The 12,743-nt window shown below is 39.4% G+C and overlaps 1 protein-coding gene across 1 annotated transcript in view; it reads left to right on the plus strand.

Moving 5' to 3' along the window:
• fras1 (Fraser extracellular matrix complex subunit 1) overlaps window positions 1–12,743 on the plus strand; it is a 286,644-nt gene that overhangs the window by 124,844 nt on the left and 149,057 nt on the right. The window contains exons 14-15 of the mRNA XM_075467236.1: window positions 9,759–9,902; window positions 12,250–12,390. Coding sequence (XP_075323351.1) covers window positions 9,759–9,902; window positions 12,250–12,390 — 285 coding nt within the window. The remainder of the gene's footprint in view (window positions 1–9,758; window positions 9,903–12,249; window positions 12,391–12,743) is intronic.

Genomic DNA, 12,743 nt, shown 5'->3' on the forward strand with positions numbered 1-12,743 from the left:
ACAATAATATTGTGAGAATTAATGTTTCTTTGCTGATAATTGGTCAGTGAATTATTATATTGGGACTGTTCCATTTGACGTATATTTTGTGCTATCACTAATAGCGGCATGATGTTGATTATACAGTTTTTCAATGTATTTTATGTACAAATATGAGTTTTTAAAATGAATGTGTCTATATTCCACATATACCAAATCAGCACTGACATTGCAGTTTCTGCTTTTTTGAGTCTTTTTCACCAACCACATCTTTGTTGTTGGTGCATCACGGCCAGGCTTTGCATGCACACACTGAACTGTATCAGGAACAGGAAAAAAACAGAAGTAAGATCGCTGTCCAGTGTGACAGCATTCTTGCAGCCATCTTCCATCATAGTTAAAGAGCACGGTGAGAAAGGGCTGAATTGAGCGTTTCCACCCTTCATTTATGTTCTGCACGCCGTTCTTCCCAAAGTCAGAGTGATATTGGGAGACGAAATGGCTTTGCCGCTGATTCGGAATAAATAAGTAATAACCATAGTTTCTCAGAAAGAGGGCTGTCATGTTTTTTTTTTTTGCTTTTATATTGTACAGGCCTCCTTTCCTTTCCTCTGACATTTCTTCATGCACAATCTGAATTGGCTTTCAGAGCAGCCTGTTGCTTTCACAGCTCAGCAAACAAAGCGGACCAACAATGGGACGCAGTTAGTGCGTTAGTGCTTTTGGTTTCTTGGGATGAACTCTGCATGACATTTCCGCAGTAGTTATCCGAACAATTCTGAGTGGATGTTTTGACTGAATATTTCACAAGGTGACGAAGGAAAGAGCTCTCTTTGCGGCCCAAGTGTTTCTGCTGCCGTATTGTTCAGATTTTTAGAAGTTCTGCTTTTGAGTGCGTGCCTGATGGTCTGCTGCTGTTCTTGGTCTCCATCTTCTTTTACAGCTTTGATTGAAAAAGGGAAAAAACAGAAAATGCTTCATAGTTTGGTAAAAAAAAAAAGAAGTTATAATTTCTGTTTTTATATTTCTGCCTACATTTATCCCTCCATTTTTTGTAAAAACTAACTAGTCTTTGAAAAAATGATTTGTACTCCCTTTACACTTTCAAGAACAAACGTTTCTGCTGTAGTATAGTTTTTCACTATTGACTGTAGAGCTAAGCCAACATTAGACCATCACAGCATCAACCAAAGCTGTTCAGTTGGAGCTGAATTGAGCTGTTTACCATCGAGGGGCTGCCATTACAAACAAGTCATATAAATCCTTTGTTCAAAGCCCTCAATGCAGCTCATTATGGCGTCCCGTAGAGCATCGCCCCTACAAGCTGAAGGAGAAATAGAATTCGATGAGTGTTTCCAACTCAGATCAGACGTCATTCTCTAGTCTTTTGTTAAACAGAAAGTCCTCATAAGAAGGAAGGAGGCTGCGCTTTCAACCTTTCTGTGACTTGAGAGATGAAAGGAACCAAAATAAAATATATATTTTTTCCAGGCGGGACTTTGTGAAGATCATACACGCCTTCATTACCGCTTGTTTCGATTATTGTAATGCGCTGTATCAGCCAGGCTTCCCTCTCTCGCCTTCACCTTGTCCAAAATTGTCCAAAATGCAACTGCTCGTCTTTTAGCCCAACCACACAGGCGAGAACATATCACTCCTGTTCCGGCTGGCCTTCATTGGCTCCCTGTGTGCTACAGCATTGATTTTAAAATGATTTTATTTATTTTTAAATGATCTCTCAGACTTGCTTCACCCGTACTTCCTTCATGGTCTCTAAGGTCAGCTGATCAGCTGCTCTTGGTTGTTCCAAAGACGAGGCTGAAGCTCCGAGGGGGATCGGACTTCTGGAACTGTCTTCTTTTAGATCCTGCTCAAAGACTCAACTTTTCTCTCTGACGTTCAACACAGCATGAGTTGTTGTGTTTTTTTTTTTTTTTTTATGTATGTTTCTACGGAAACCGAGAGCAGACGTGGTATGTATAAACTTTTTTCTGATGGTTTTCTCGTTATCTCGAGAAAACAATCATCGTTTTCTCGAGATAACGAGTTCATTTACCGATGGTTTTTAGAGATCACAAGATGACTATCTTTTCTTGAATGCTCATGATCAGTTTCTCAGTGTTCTTAAAGCCTTTCCAAGAACGGACTCGAGCTGAAAATGTCAGATTTTGGAGAACCCGACATAGATCAACGCTTCAGATCTTACTTCACAGGCTGAAATTGCAATTTGTTTGTCTTGTAGAGATAACTTTCATATCAGCCCGCGTCATTTAAGGAGACGGCTGGCTCAACTGCAGCTCAATAGGCGTTTACACCTGAGTGATCCTGCTGATATAGTCGACTTCATCAGTGACCAGATGAGGGGAGCATGCCGTCTCCATGGTTACTGAATGATGCACGAGAGGTGCCGTTATCGTTTCCTCGGTGATAACAAGATAAATAACTCGTTATCTCGAAAAAAAAGATAACGGCATGATTGGTGTGTGTTAAACCTGATTCCTGATTTGCTTTGTGCATTTTCACAAACAGAATCGTTACATAAACGCTCCACATTCCATGTTGGATTCATAGGCTACTTTATTCAGTTATCAATGAAAGGGGGGTAAAAACGGGTGCACCTTTGCCAGAAATGCATATAAACACATATAAACAGGGGCGACTGGGGAGAAAAAGTGGCCTCGAAAACCATCTGTTTCTCGAGATCTCGAGAAAACCATCAAAAAAAAATTTATACGTAAGACGTCCGCTCTCGGCTTCCGTACTGTTTCACTTATTTATTATTTTCATTTATTCTCTTAATGTACAGCACTTTGGTCAACCATTGTTGGTTTTAAACGTGCAAATGAACAATGTTTGAACATTTTACTAAAACTTTTCTTCAGCACATGGTTAGGATTAACCATCCTTACTCAGTAAGGATTACAAAACAATCACATTAAGTCTTCAATCCATTATTTCCCAACATGTTCTTCATCAGTGCCATTTTGCTTGTTGCCTTGGTCACATGTAAATGCAACACATGATGAAATGCGATGAAAGGGTTGAAAATCAAAACTCCTTGGGTAGGATTAGAAGGCAATTGTGGTTAGAGCCAAAAAAAAAAACAGTAAAACTGTAATTTAACGATATAAAGCTCTTCTGGGATTCCAAATCCTGGACCAATAGATTAAACTGTAGCTCAGAGAGGTAAAACCTTGTGGACATGCTGACACACCGGGAACAGTTTAACTGAGTGCTTCCAGTAAGATGTAAGGACTTTCAAGGATCCCTGTGGATGATGGGTAGAAATCAAATGAATGAGAAATACGCTGGTTTGAGCACATAGTAACCACTGTGTGATTATAGTCCAGCCAGCTTTGCCGCTCAGTTTCACACCTTGATGAATGCTGTCAGGAGGATTGCAGACCCATCGTAAATAGGTTAGACTGCAGCACCACTGTAGAGGTCCTGCCTCCACCCATCCATCTAAATGTGTTCTATGCACCACCAGCTACTGTACAAACTCTCCATGGACATCCCATTTCATGCATTTGTTGCCTCTGTCCTGCTTTTGTACAGTCCCTTGTGCCCTATTCCCATCTACCCCGTATTGTACCCTGCACTGATGCTGCAAATGTCTGTCTCCACTATATAGTTCAGAAAAAGTAGAACATTTGGCTGTTGTTGTGATGCAGACACTGTCATCCATCTATTCTCTATTCATTCAGGTTTAAAACTGTAGAAAATAATGTGTGCCATGCAGCCAAGTTTCCCAACTCGAACCCTTGTGTTTCAACAAGCCAGTTGGCCGACCATTTCTCTTAACCTCCAACAGACTTTAATGAGAGCAGAAGCCTTGCCCCCCCCCTCCATAGTTTCTCCTGGGGATGGAACAAAAAGAGCAGCAGCGGAAAGTAGGACCAACGATCACAGTGACTGTAAATCAGTAGTTGCTCGGGTTTAAGCCATTAGGGGGGATTCTGCCTGGGTGAATTCTTTGTTGAGGAGAATGGTTGGAGGTATTGAGGGAGGAAGTAGAGGAGATGGGAGTTGACATCAATAATGGGTGTGTGAGGTGTTTGGAGAGTGCTAGAGATGGTTCCCCCAGATTGTAACCTTTCTTGGCAGAGGGCCTGGACCACCCAGAACTCTGTGTGTTGCTGCATGCCTCCACTTCTTTTCTAGCACCTCCGGCTTGTTTATAAGGTTTTACTGCATCTGCATTTGTTGATTTCAGTTAACTCGTAAAGAGTTACGGGGACGCATTGTGCTGAGCCCTCTTCATCTCTCTATGTCCTCTACAGGACATTTCTCTTTCCTTTTTTTCTTTTCTTTTCCTTAATGACCATGAGACAGGTTAGAGTTAGCCGTTTCTGCTCTACAATATGTTTTGAACTGCATTCTTTAGCACCAATCCTTTCATTTTTAACACTTCCAAACAAACTTGTAATGTTAATTTTTTTAGACACATATATTTAGATTAAAAAACAGGCTTATTGTTGAGGTGCAAAGCACATAAAATGTCTTTGTACCAAAGAACCTGTTACACTTTTGGCTCTTCATCAACTGCAAAAAAGAGTTGGTTTTTTTTGTGTTACAAGCTCCTTGGAAGATATAATCATAAAAATTGTACAGCTGCTGTTCCTGTTAAATGCTCATTCTGAAGCACCAACCTCTATCAGTCTACAAACATAATGGCTTGCCTTGAAATACAACCTTACACAGCATTTAAAACACAATTTCTTTGATAGCCCATCTGCAGAAGACACAGTGAGGACATGAAAGAAATGTCCTATTTGATTACATAGTGTTCAAAGTTGTGAACGTGCACAACCTCTTGAAACTTGCACTCACAGTTTCCTACGTTTCCATCACTGTGCATTCCATCTTTTACCATGAGTGTGGGCCGTGTCACCTCATCATGCAGTTTGTTTTCTTCCTTGAAATTTGGATTTGAGCTTCATTGTAAATGCGCCACTTACATACTGTGGTAACCGTGGCAACAGTTCAGTTTCACTGGCTCCCTGCTCTTCTTAGCTAAAAAACAAAAAGATAAAAAACCTTGACGTAATGGAACTAAACAGGTTTGTCAGTGGAGAGCTTTTTTCTCCTGCACCCCTGCTGAGGTAGTTCCACAATTTGATCTCAGCCAGGAGGATTATTTGAATGCTGCTTTTCTTTTTTCATTCATGTCCTTTAAGTTAAAAAAGAAAACTTCCCCAAATGGACTTTTTTGCTTTCAACAAGCAGGAATCAGAATAACAGGATAGAATGAAAAAAGTTTACATGCAAAACCTTGTTCCATTTCTGGTTTCAGTCCAATAACATTTTCAGAATGAGCTCCGTTTTTATTTCACATTATTTATTGATCGGTTCCGAGGGCAAAAGCTGCTTTCTTTGAGCTTAGTTTAACTGCTGGATTTCTCATCCCATTTCATTTTTATCACCGGAGGTTTGAGGGGACGCACTAATTTTGTCCCCGCCCAGCCCGGAGGGACAGAGAACAAAGATTATCCACTGCACTGTGTGACTGTGCATCCATCTCAGCCTGCCCTGGTTTATGCAGAGTAGATATCAGAGGGCGTTTTTTGGCAACTGGCCTGCTAGGATTACATTTGCTGATAACTTTAGGTTTCAGGCTGCACTGAAAAATAAATTGCTTTCCTGACAGGGGCAAGGTAAGGAACGTGTAATCCCCTTGTTGGCTATAACCGATTTTGGAGGGAGCACGTGTATGAGTGTGTGGAAAGTGAGCCTTTCATATAAATGTAGGAAGCCAATCTTGGGTTTTTTCTTGTGTTTTTTGCTTAATCTGCAAGAATAGTTGAACATTTTCTTTATATCTCTTCCTTAATGGGACATTAAAAGGCTTCAATAATATCTAAATTTGTTTGAATTTTGAAAATTGGTGTATAGATGCAGTAATTATCTGCTGCAAAGCTCATCATCTTTTAATAGCAAGAGCGTGAGATGGTCCCTCTCTGGACTCTCTGGATGTTTGAGCCGGCCAGACGGAGATGGAGGCATTAATATTGATTATAAGTATGGAGGAAAAAATGAAAAAAGGCTTGAAAAAGAAACAGGCACACGCAGACAGTAGGAGAGAAGACAAAAATTCAATGTGAAATATGAGAGCAGCCAGAAGACTGAGGCAAACAAAAGCCCCGGAACAGAGAGCATTATAAGGAGCCAAATATGGAGGTGGACAGGGCACTATAACTTCTGTAAATCTCCAGGTTAATTTAGACTTACTGCAGCTTCAAAAAGCTCATTTTTGCTTCCACATGTTCTTATTCCAACTACAAACTGTATTACGAGCATCCATCTGTCAAATATAAAACTTGTGATTTCCCAACTCTCAGACAGCCATGAGTCTGTATTTCAGTTCACATGAAAATTGAATTGCAGGGATTTAAAACTTGACTGCCAGAGTCAATCAGTAACAGGGAATTTGTAGCTGCCTTTAATTGTACTTTCAACATATTTTGGCAAAAATCAGACAGTCACCTTTAAGTCTTGGTGGCAAGAAATGACCAACTCCTCATTCCTGTCACATTGCTCTTAAGTTTTTCTGTTAGATTCGATTCTCTGAATTCCATCCAGTGCTCAAAACCAAGGACAAAATTGGATAAAACTGATTGTTAACTTCGGAGATGATCTTAAATCCGAGCCTTGTTGTTACAGAAGGGCTTGCATGGTCCAATGATGCTCAACACTATTGCACAGTTTATATTTGCCATTACAGACCTAGCATATAGCAACGCACTGCAACAATGACGTCACAATTTCTTGCATGCTGGGTGCTTTGGTGACATTTTGGCTAGTCATGCATCTCCCAATTTTGGTATTGTTGTGTGCACTGTGTGGGTGACACATTTAAAAAGCAACAGAGCTGCAGGGAAGAGCACGTGAGCAGGCTTGTCTCTAAAAGTGTGTACAACCCATTAAATCATTTTTTCAACACTCATTAAAATGATTGGTTATGGTGTAGGATTGTTGCTGCTGGCAGAAATGACCTCCTGAACTTTTACTCGGCCATTTTCATTTTAAAGTTCTTCCAGACGGCGGAGTCGACAGAACCAAAGTCATCTGTAAACACTGCCAAGTTGAATTGTCTTCTCAGCGTAGTAGTTCCAGTCTAAAATATCACTTAAAGGCAAAACACACAACTGATAGCAGCAAGTCATTCAAGGAAACAGACAGTGGAGCGAGGCTTCTACATAAAAACTACAGAAAGATGCTGATGTTAAAAGTGTGTTTGCACAACAAATGTTATGGCACTTTCATTCATATGGCAGCACATTTAAAATAAAACTAAATGCTAAAAGCTATACACTACTTTTGGATTCATTTTTGGATTTTGCGTACAAATGCGATTAATCGTGATTAATAAGGGAAATCATGTGATTAATTAGATTAAAAATTGTAATCATTGCCCAGCTCTAATGTAGATGTTTTGCACAGGGATTCTGTAGAAAGTGTCCAAACTTTCAAGCAGCACCAAAGCAACTGGACCTGTCCCAGTGGTCCTGGGAGTTATCTTTTAAAATCCTAAAAAGTCCCAAAACTTTAGGGCAAAAGCACCGATAGAGCTGAAGGACACCAGAGAGGGACCCTCTTTATCCACATTCTTTTTAAGGTTTCCCACTACAAAATGCATCACACCTAAAACTCATCACTTCTATTTGGAATGTGGCCCATCTTTCCAGGCAACATGAGAAACAAGCAGGATGGAACATGTGATAGTAGTGAACTACCTAGCAGAAATCCACTGACAGCACAGCTGAGCATGCAGAAGATTAACTGCAGTTAATCAAAATGATTGAACCTGATCCATGTGAGGAAATGAACTCTGTTACCCGAGGACGGTCAGAAAAGAGCAAAAGGGATCTGATGATTTATGACACTGCTGTCCAACAACGTAATGCACAAATTCAGCTATCATCTATTATCTCCAATTAATTAAGATTCTGACTCTCCCTCAAATTAATTTCCTGTTGTCTTGATGAATTTGTCACGCTTAAATCTTTTAAATTGCCTCCTTCAGCAGCGATTTTTCACTTTTTGACTTCAACCTTGTTGTTTCTAACCTTTTTGATATCTTTCCTTTTGATTTCAATATTTCTGTTTAATCTCACAAATTAATTTCTATTTTAAACTGTGAAGCAGCCATTAAATTAGATTTAATATATTCCTCAATAGAAGACTAAAGACTTGATTCAAGGATAAACAAAGAGGGGTGTAAAATATTTTGCTCCCCTTAAGTGTGAGACAACACTTTAAACACGTGGAGTCCTTCGCCCTCAAAGTGCTTTTGAGATTCATGAGCCTTTGCCACCCTGAAGGCAGGCCTGTTTGATTGGATCTGTAAAAAGTAATACGGCTGTGAGAAACCCTTCTGCTTCACAGCCTGTGACATGTTTCTTTAAGATCCCCTGCATGATGTGTTGAGCAGCTTGACAACATTTCTATAAATCCAGCATTTTGGGGAAAGCCGAATGAAGACCTTGAGTAAATCTGATCTAATCTAATAACATTTAATGGCTTCTAAACAATGCTCACGATAATACACCACTATAGGATTGCATTAAACTCTAGTAGAGTTTTACATCAACATTCAAATTTGCATCAAGGCTTTGGGACGGCAAGCGTCGGGGGAACATCTGGACTGCCCGTTTTTTTGAGAATGGCTAACCTCTGTAAACATCACCAGCTTGTCTATATTTTCATCACCAAGTGGATGTTGGAGAGGTAAACTCATCAGGTCCAAAGTAATCTAAACAAGAGGCACAGCTATCACAGTCCACCTGCTTTTTTCTTTTTTCTTAAAGTTTATATTTCATATTTCTACCACACATCCTGTGGCATCTGCCTCAGTCGGAGGGCTGCTGGGAAATCATGTGTAATCACACCAGTCGGTCGGTGCTGAAATTGATTTCTGGAGCTTTCTATTTTTACACAAACAAACACACCCACATACAGACGAATGTGCAGGTACATGCAAAAACACACATAATTATCAGCCACATTTCATTCAAAGCAAAATAAGGTGCTGTCAGGGTATATCTCACTTTGTCTCAATTACACAGAGCTCACTTCCCCGACCTCCCACAGCCTGTGTTGTTAGTTCTTCTGGAACCACTGCCTAAAATACCTGTGATAATTGCTGTTATGCAGACCACACACACACGCAAATAAGCTGTACACGCATGCTGTGTATCTTTGATTCACAACCTAAAGTTTCTTTAAGTGCATAATATTAGTTTGAAGATGATCTGTGTTTTTTTTAAACTATTTACAGTGAAAATTAGATGTTTCTCAAAGAAGAATTCTAAAACCCCATTTGCAGAAAAGCTGGGGCATTTTATGGGACAATAGAAATGTAGTATCTATAATGTGTTGATTCGTTTGGGCCAAAGTACAATGTGGAAAGACTGTTTTTAGTGTTTTAATTGGGACATTTCATTGTATTTAGAAAATATAAACAAAGTTTATGTAAATTTTGGGTTGGAAAACACTTTTTGGATCCCTCCATGTTTGGAAAGACTAAACCTTTGGTGGTGTCCTTTTATAGCCCATTCTGACACCAGTAACCAGTAAATATGCTGAGTGCTGCATCTTTCAACCATTTTGCTGATGCATCTAAACTTTTTTGACTGTCTTTATTTTTCCGAGTGTCGTAGTGGCATCACTTTTTGAAGTTTTTTTATTTTCTGAAGACAATGAAGATGAATGAAGGACATGTAACACTAACAGAACGCTACCAATTGAAATCTTTCTCCATCTTCTGCATCAACCAGGCTGCCACGAGTCATGCTCGGAGTGCCATGGGCTGAGTCAGCAGGAGTGCGTTTCATGCTCGGACCCAGCTGCCTTGCTCAAAGACGGGGAGTGTGTACCTGACTGTGGCGCCGGGCACTACAGTCAGGAAGGAGTTTGCTACGGTAAAGTTGACATGCGTCTACACTGAATTATTAAACCTGCAATAAGTCCCTTTTCATTTTGATTCACCCCTGTCCTCATCACACTTAAAGCACCTTTACTTCAGTGTCGGTTTTACCTGCCCGTATGTTTCAGACCCAAAGATGTCAATTTGAAATGTGATTATAATAACTGTCCAAACAAACAACTAAAAGGGAATTTAATCTGAGAGAGCTGCACATAGATACCTTGTTTTCCTCAGCCTTCATCATCTGATACCGTCAGTTATTCGTGACTTTTTTTATCCGTCTTGGCCAACTTCCACTGAATAAAATGCATTGATAAGAAAGTGATCAGTAAATATGAGTTGCATCCTGCAAACAAACAAAACTTTCTTGACTTTTACGTGAGTTCAGGGCTGTTTCCGATTCCATCAGTTAAGCAGTTGGACTGGAAGAAAAAAGTCTTCTTTTCAAAGTTTTTATTGCTGCACTGAATTTATTCTGAAAGAAAAAGATGATGATGGTGATAATGGTGATGTAGTGTTTTTGTTTTTTTAAGTTCAAGGTTAAAAGAAAGGTGTAAAAAAATGTAAAGACAAGATTTAAGAAGAATTGGAAACTGCAAAACTGTTGGTTTCTGAAATATTTTTATAGTGCAACCCACTGGGAAATGAAAGATGATAATCGATCAGTTAAATTATATGTCTCATAATGTGCCTGTGCCAAATATGATAAACCGAAAACACAGTGAAAGATTTATTATTAGTGCTGAACTTGAGGTGAAGGTTTGTTTAGACTCATTTTTTTAGGATCCCTGTGGAGCTTCTCGCCAGCATCCTCTTCACTTGATGCCAAAATTATAAGTCAGCAATAGGCAGAGTTGGCAAACAAACAATTTAAAGAAGAAAAAAACAAAACAATAATTAGCAGTTCCCTCTTGCACTAATGAGGATTCAGAAGCTTCTTGAATAAGGAGATGCTGTATGAATATGGATGGTTTCTATTTTTGAGCGGTAATAAGAAGACGCACAGAAATAAACCTCCCTCAGGGTGACAGTGAACTTAGCGGCTCACAGCTAAGCTCTTTCTGTAGTTAAAAACACCCGAAGGGGTTTAAGGGAGCTTCTTCTCTTCTGTTGCTCCTGAGAAAGTACAGAGGAACTCATCAGTGAGGTGCCCTCTTACAGAAAATGTCAAAACCTGGGTAACCCTCAGAAAAAAAGGTCAAATCCATTTCAACTTGCCAACTCTTCTTTGAGGTCTGGTTTAAAATGTTAACATCCTCAAGGGCTTTTAACTTCTTGAATTCCCACCTCTGGGCTTCCTGATTCTGCAGGAAAACTTTCTTTTGCGGTGGAGAAAAGACTTGTTTGTGCACGTTTTCATCTTGTTGAGTTAGGCCACTTCACTCGTGCACATATATAAAAAGACAGCCTAAAGTATCCAGATGTACTCAAGTGTATTTACACTTTTGAATAAGGCATTTCATTTTTCTATAACATGTATTTCAACAGTTGAAAGTGTTTCAGTTTACAGGACTGTATTGTCATCGCAGTTCTGGGCTTTCAGTCTTTTTCATTTCTTTTTTTAAACTTCGTTTACTTTGGAAGAATAGTTACATGATACTCATCACTGTATGACCCTATTGCAGACAGAATAAAACCAAAATATTTCAGTTCTGCATTTAAAGCCTGCAACACACTCCAAAAGCAGTTTAGACGGTAAAGCTTTTACCATTTTGTGATGTTGCCATTCATTCTTTCAACCCATGCTGGCATTGAGGATACCAGGTGTTGAAGCATTTCAGATGTCATTTTGTCCCAATTAAATTGACAGAGGAGGAAGCTTTAAAGGTCACATGAGCCAAAGATTAAGTTGTTTGGCCCGATGACCAGAGTTCGGTTTGGTTCTCAGGACAGTTCTCAAGAACGCTGTGACAATTGTCAAGCACGGTGATGGTGCCATCATGCTCTGGGGATGTTCAGCAGCCTTTGCAACTTGTGGAACTCGATGAAATAAAGAAGGAGGAAACCTTTGGAATCTTTGCATATAACGTCAAACAACTGGGCTGGATAGTTGAAACCTTGGTACAATCCAGCAGTTCAATTACACTATATCAATTTTTGTGTTGAAAAGTGATCAAATATCCAACCAGAATTTTCTCCAAGTAAAAGTTTAAATATACCCTTAAAAGCCAAATATTGCCATGATATTCATGTCTATGATGAGTGTTCATCAACTTCTGACCAATGACTCAAAACATCAACTTTTTAAAAGCAATGTGTTTAAAACTTCCTTAAAGATTTCCCATTGACTTTAGGTGAACTGATTGATTTTGACATTGACATTTACATGCTTTGGTTCACAGCCTGTGATTCATCCTGTGCCTCCTGTTTCCCTGATGACCCCAAATGTATGAGCTGCCCTCAGGGTACAGCCTTGCATCATGGGAAATGTATTGCCCAGTGTCCTACACAGCATTACCAGGACAATCACAGCAGATGCAGAGGTAAGCTAAGTTTTTATGTACATGTTTTGATAATGTTGAAGTTATTTGCCAAGTGGTAAAGGTAGAAGTATGAGAAAAAGTGAAGAAGATGAAGATGCATAAACAGGTTCCCTTGTTTAAGATGTTAGAGCCAAATCATCTGTTCCAGAAATCTTGTTTCTTATGTAATAACACGCAGTTTTGGGCATTCTCATATGTCTTAATAAAGTCAGTTCTTACAAGCTATAATGCAACAAAAATATCATCTGTTACTTGCCAGTTACTTTATTTATCTCACAAGAACTAAGTTTTGTCAGTTTGCTGGTCTGGAGCGTTCAGGTGTTTGTTAACACAATGCCAAGGAGGAAAGACAT

Source organism: Odontesthes bonariensis, chromosome 6, assembly GCF_027942865.1.
Source record: "Odontesthes bonariensis isolate fOdoBon6 chromosome 6, fOdoBon6.hap1, whole genome shotgun sequence".
NCBI lineage: Eukaryota > Metazoa > Chordata > Actinopteri > Atheriniformes > Atherinopsidae > Odontesthes > Odontesthes bonariensis.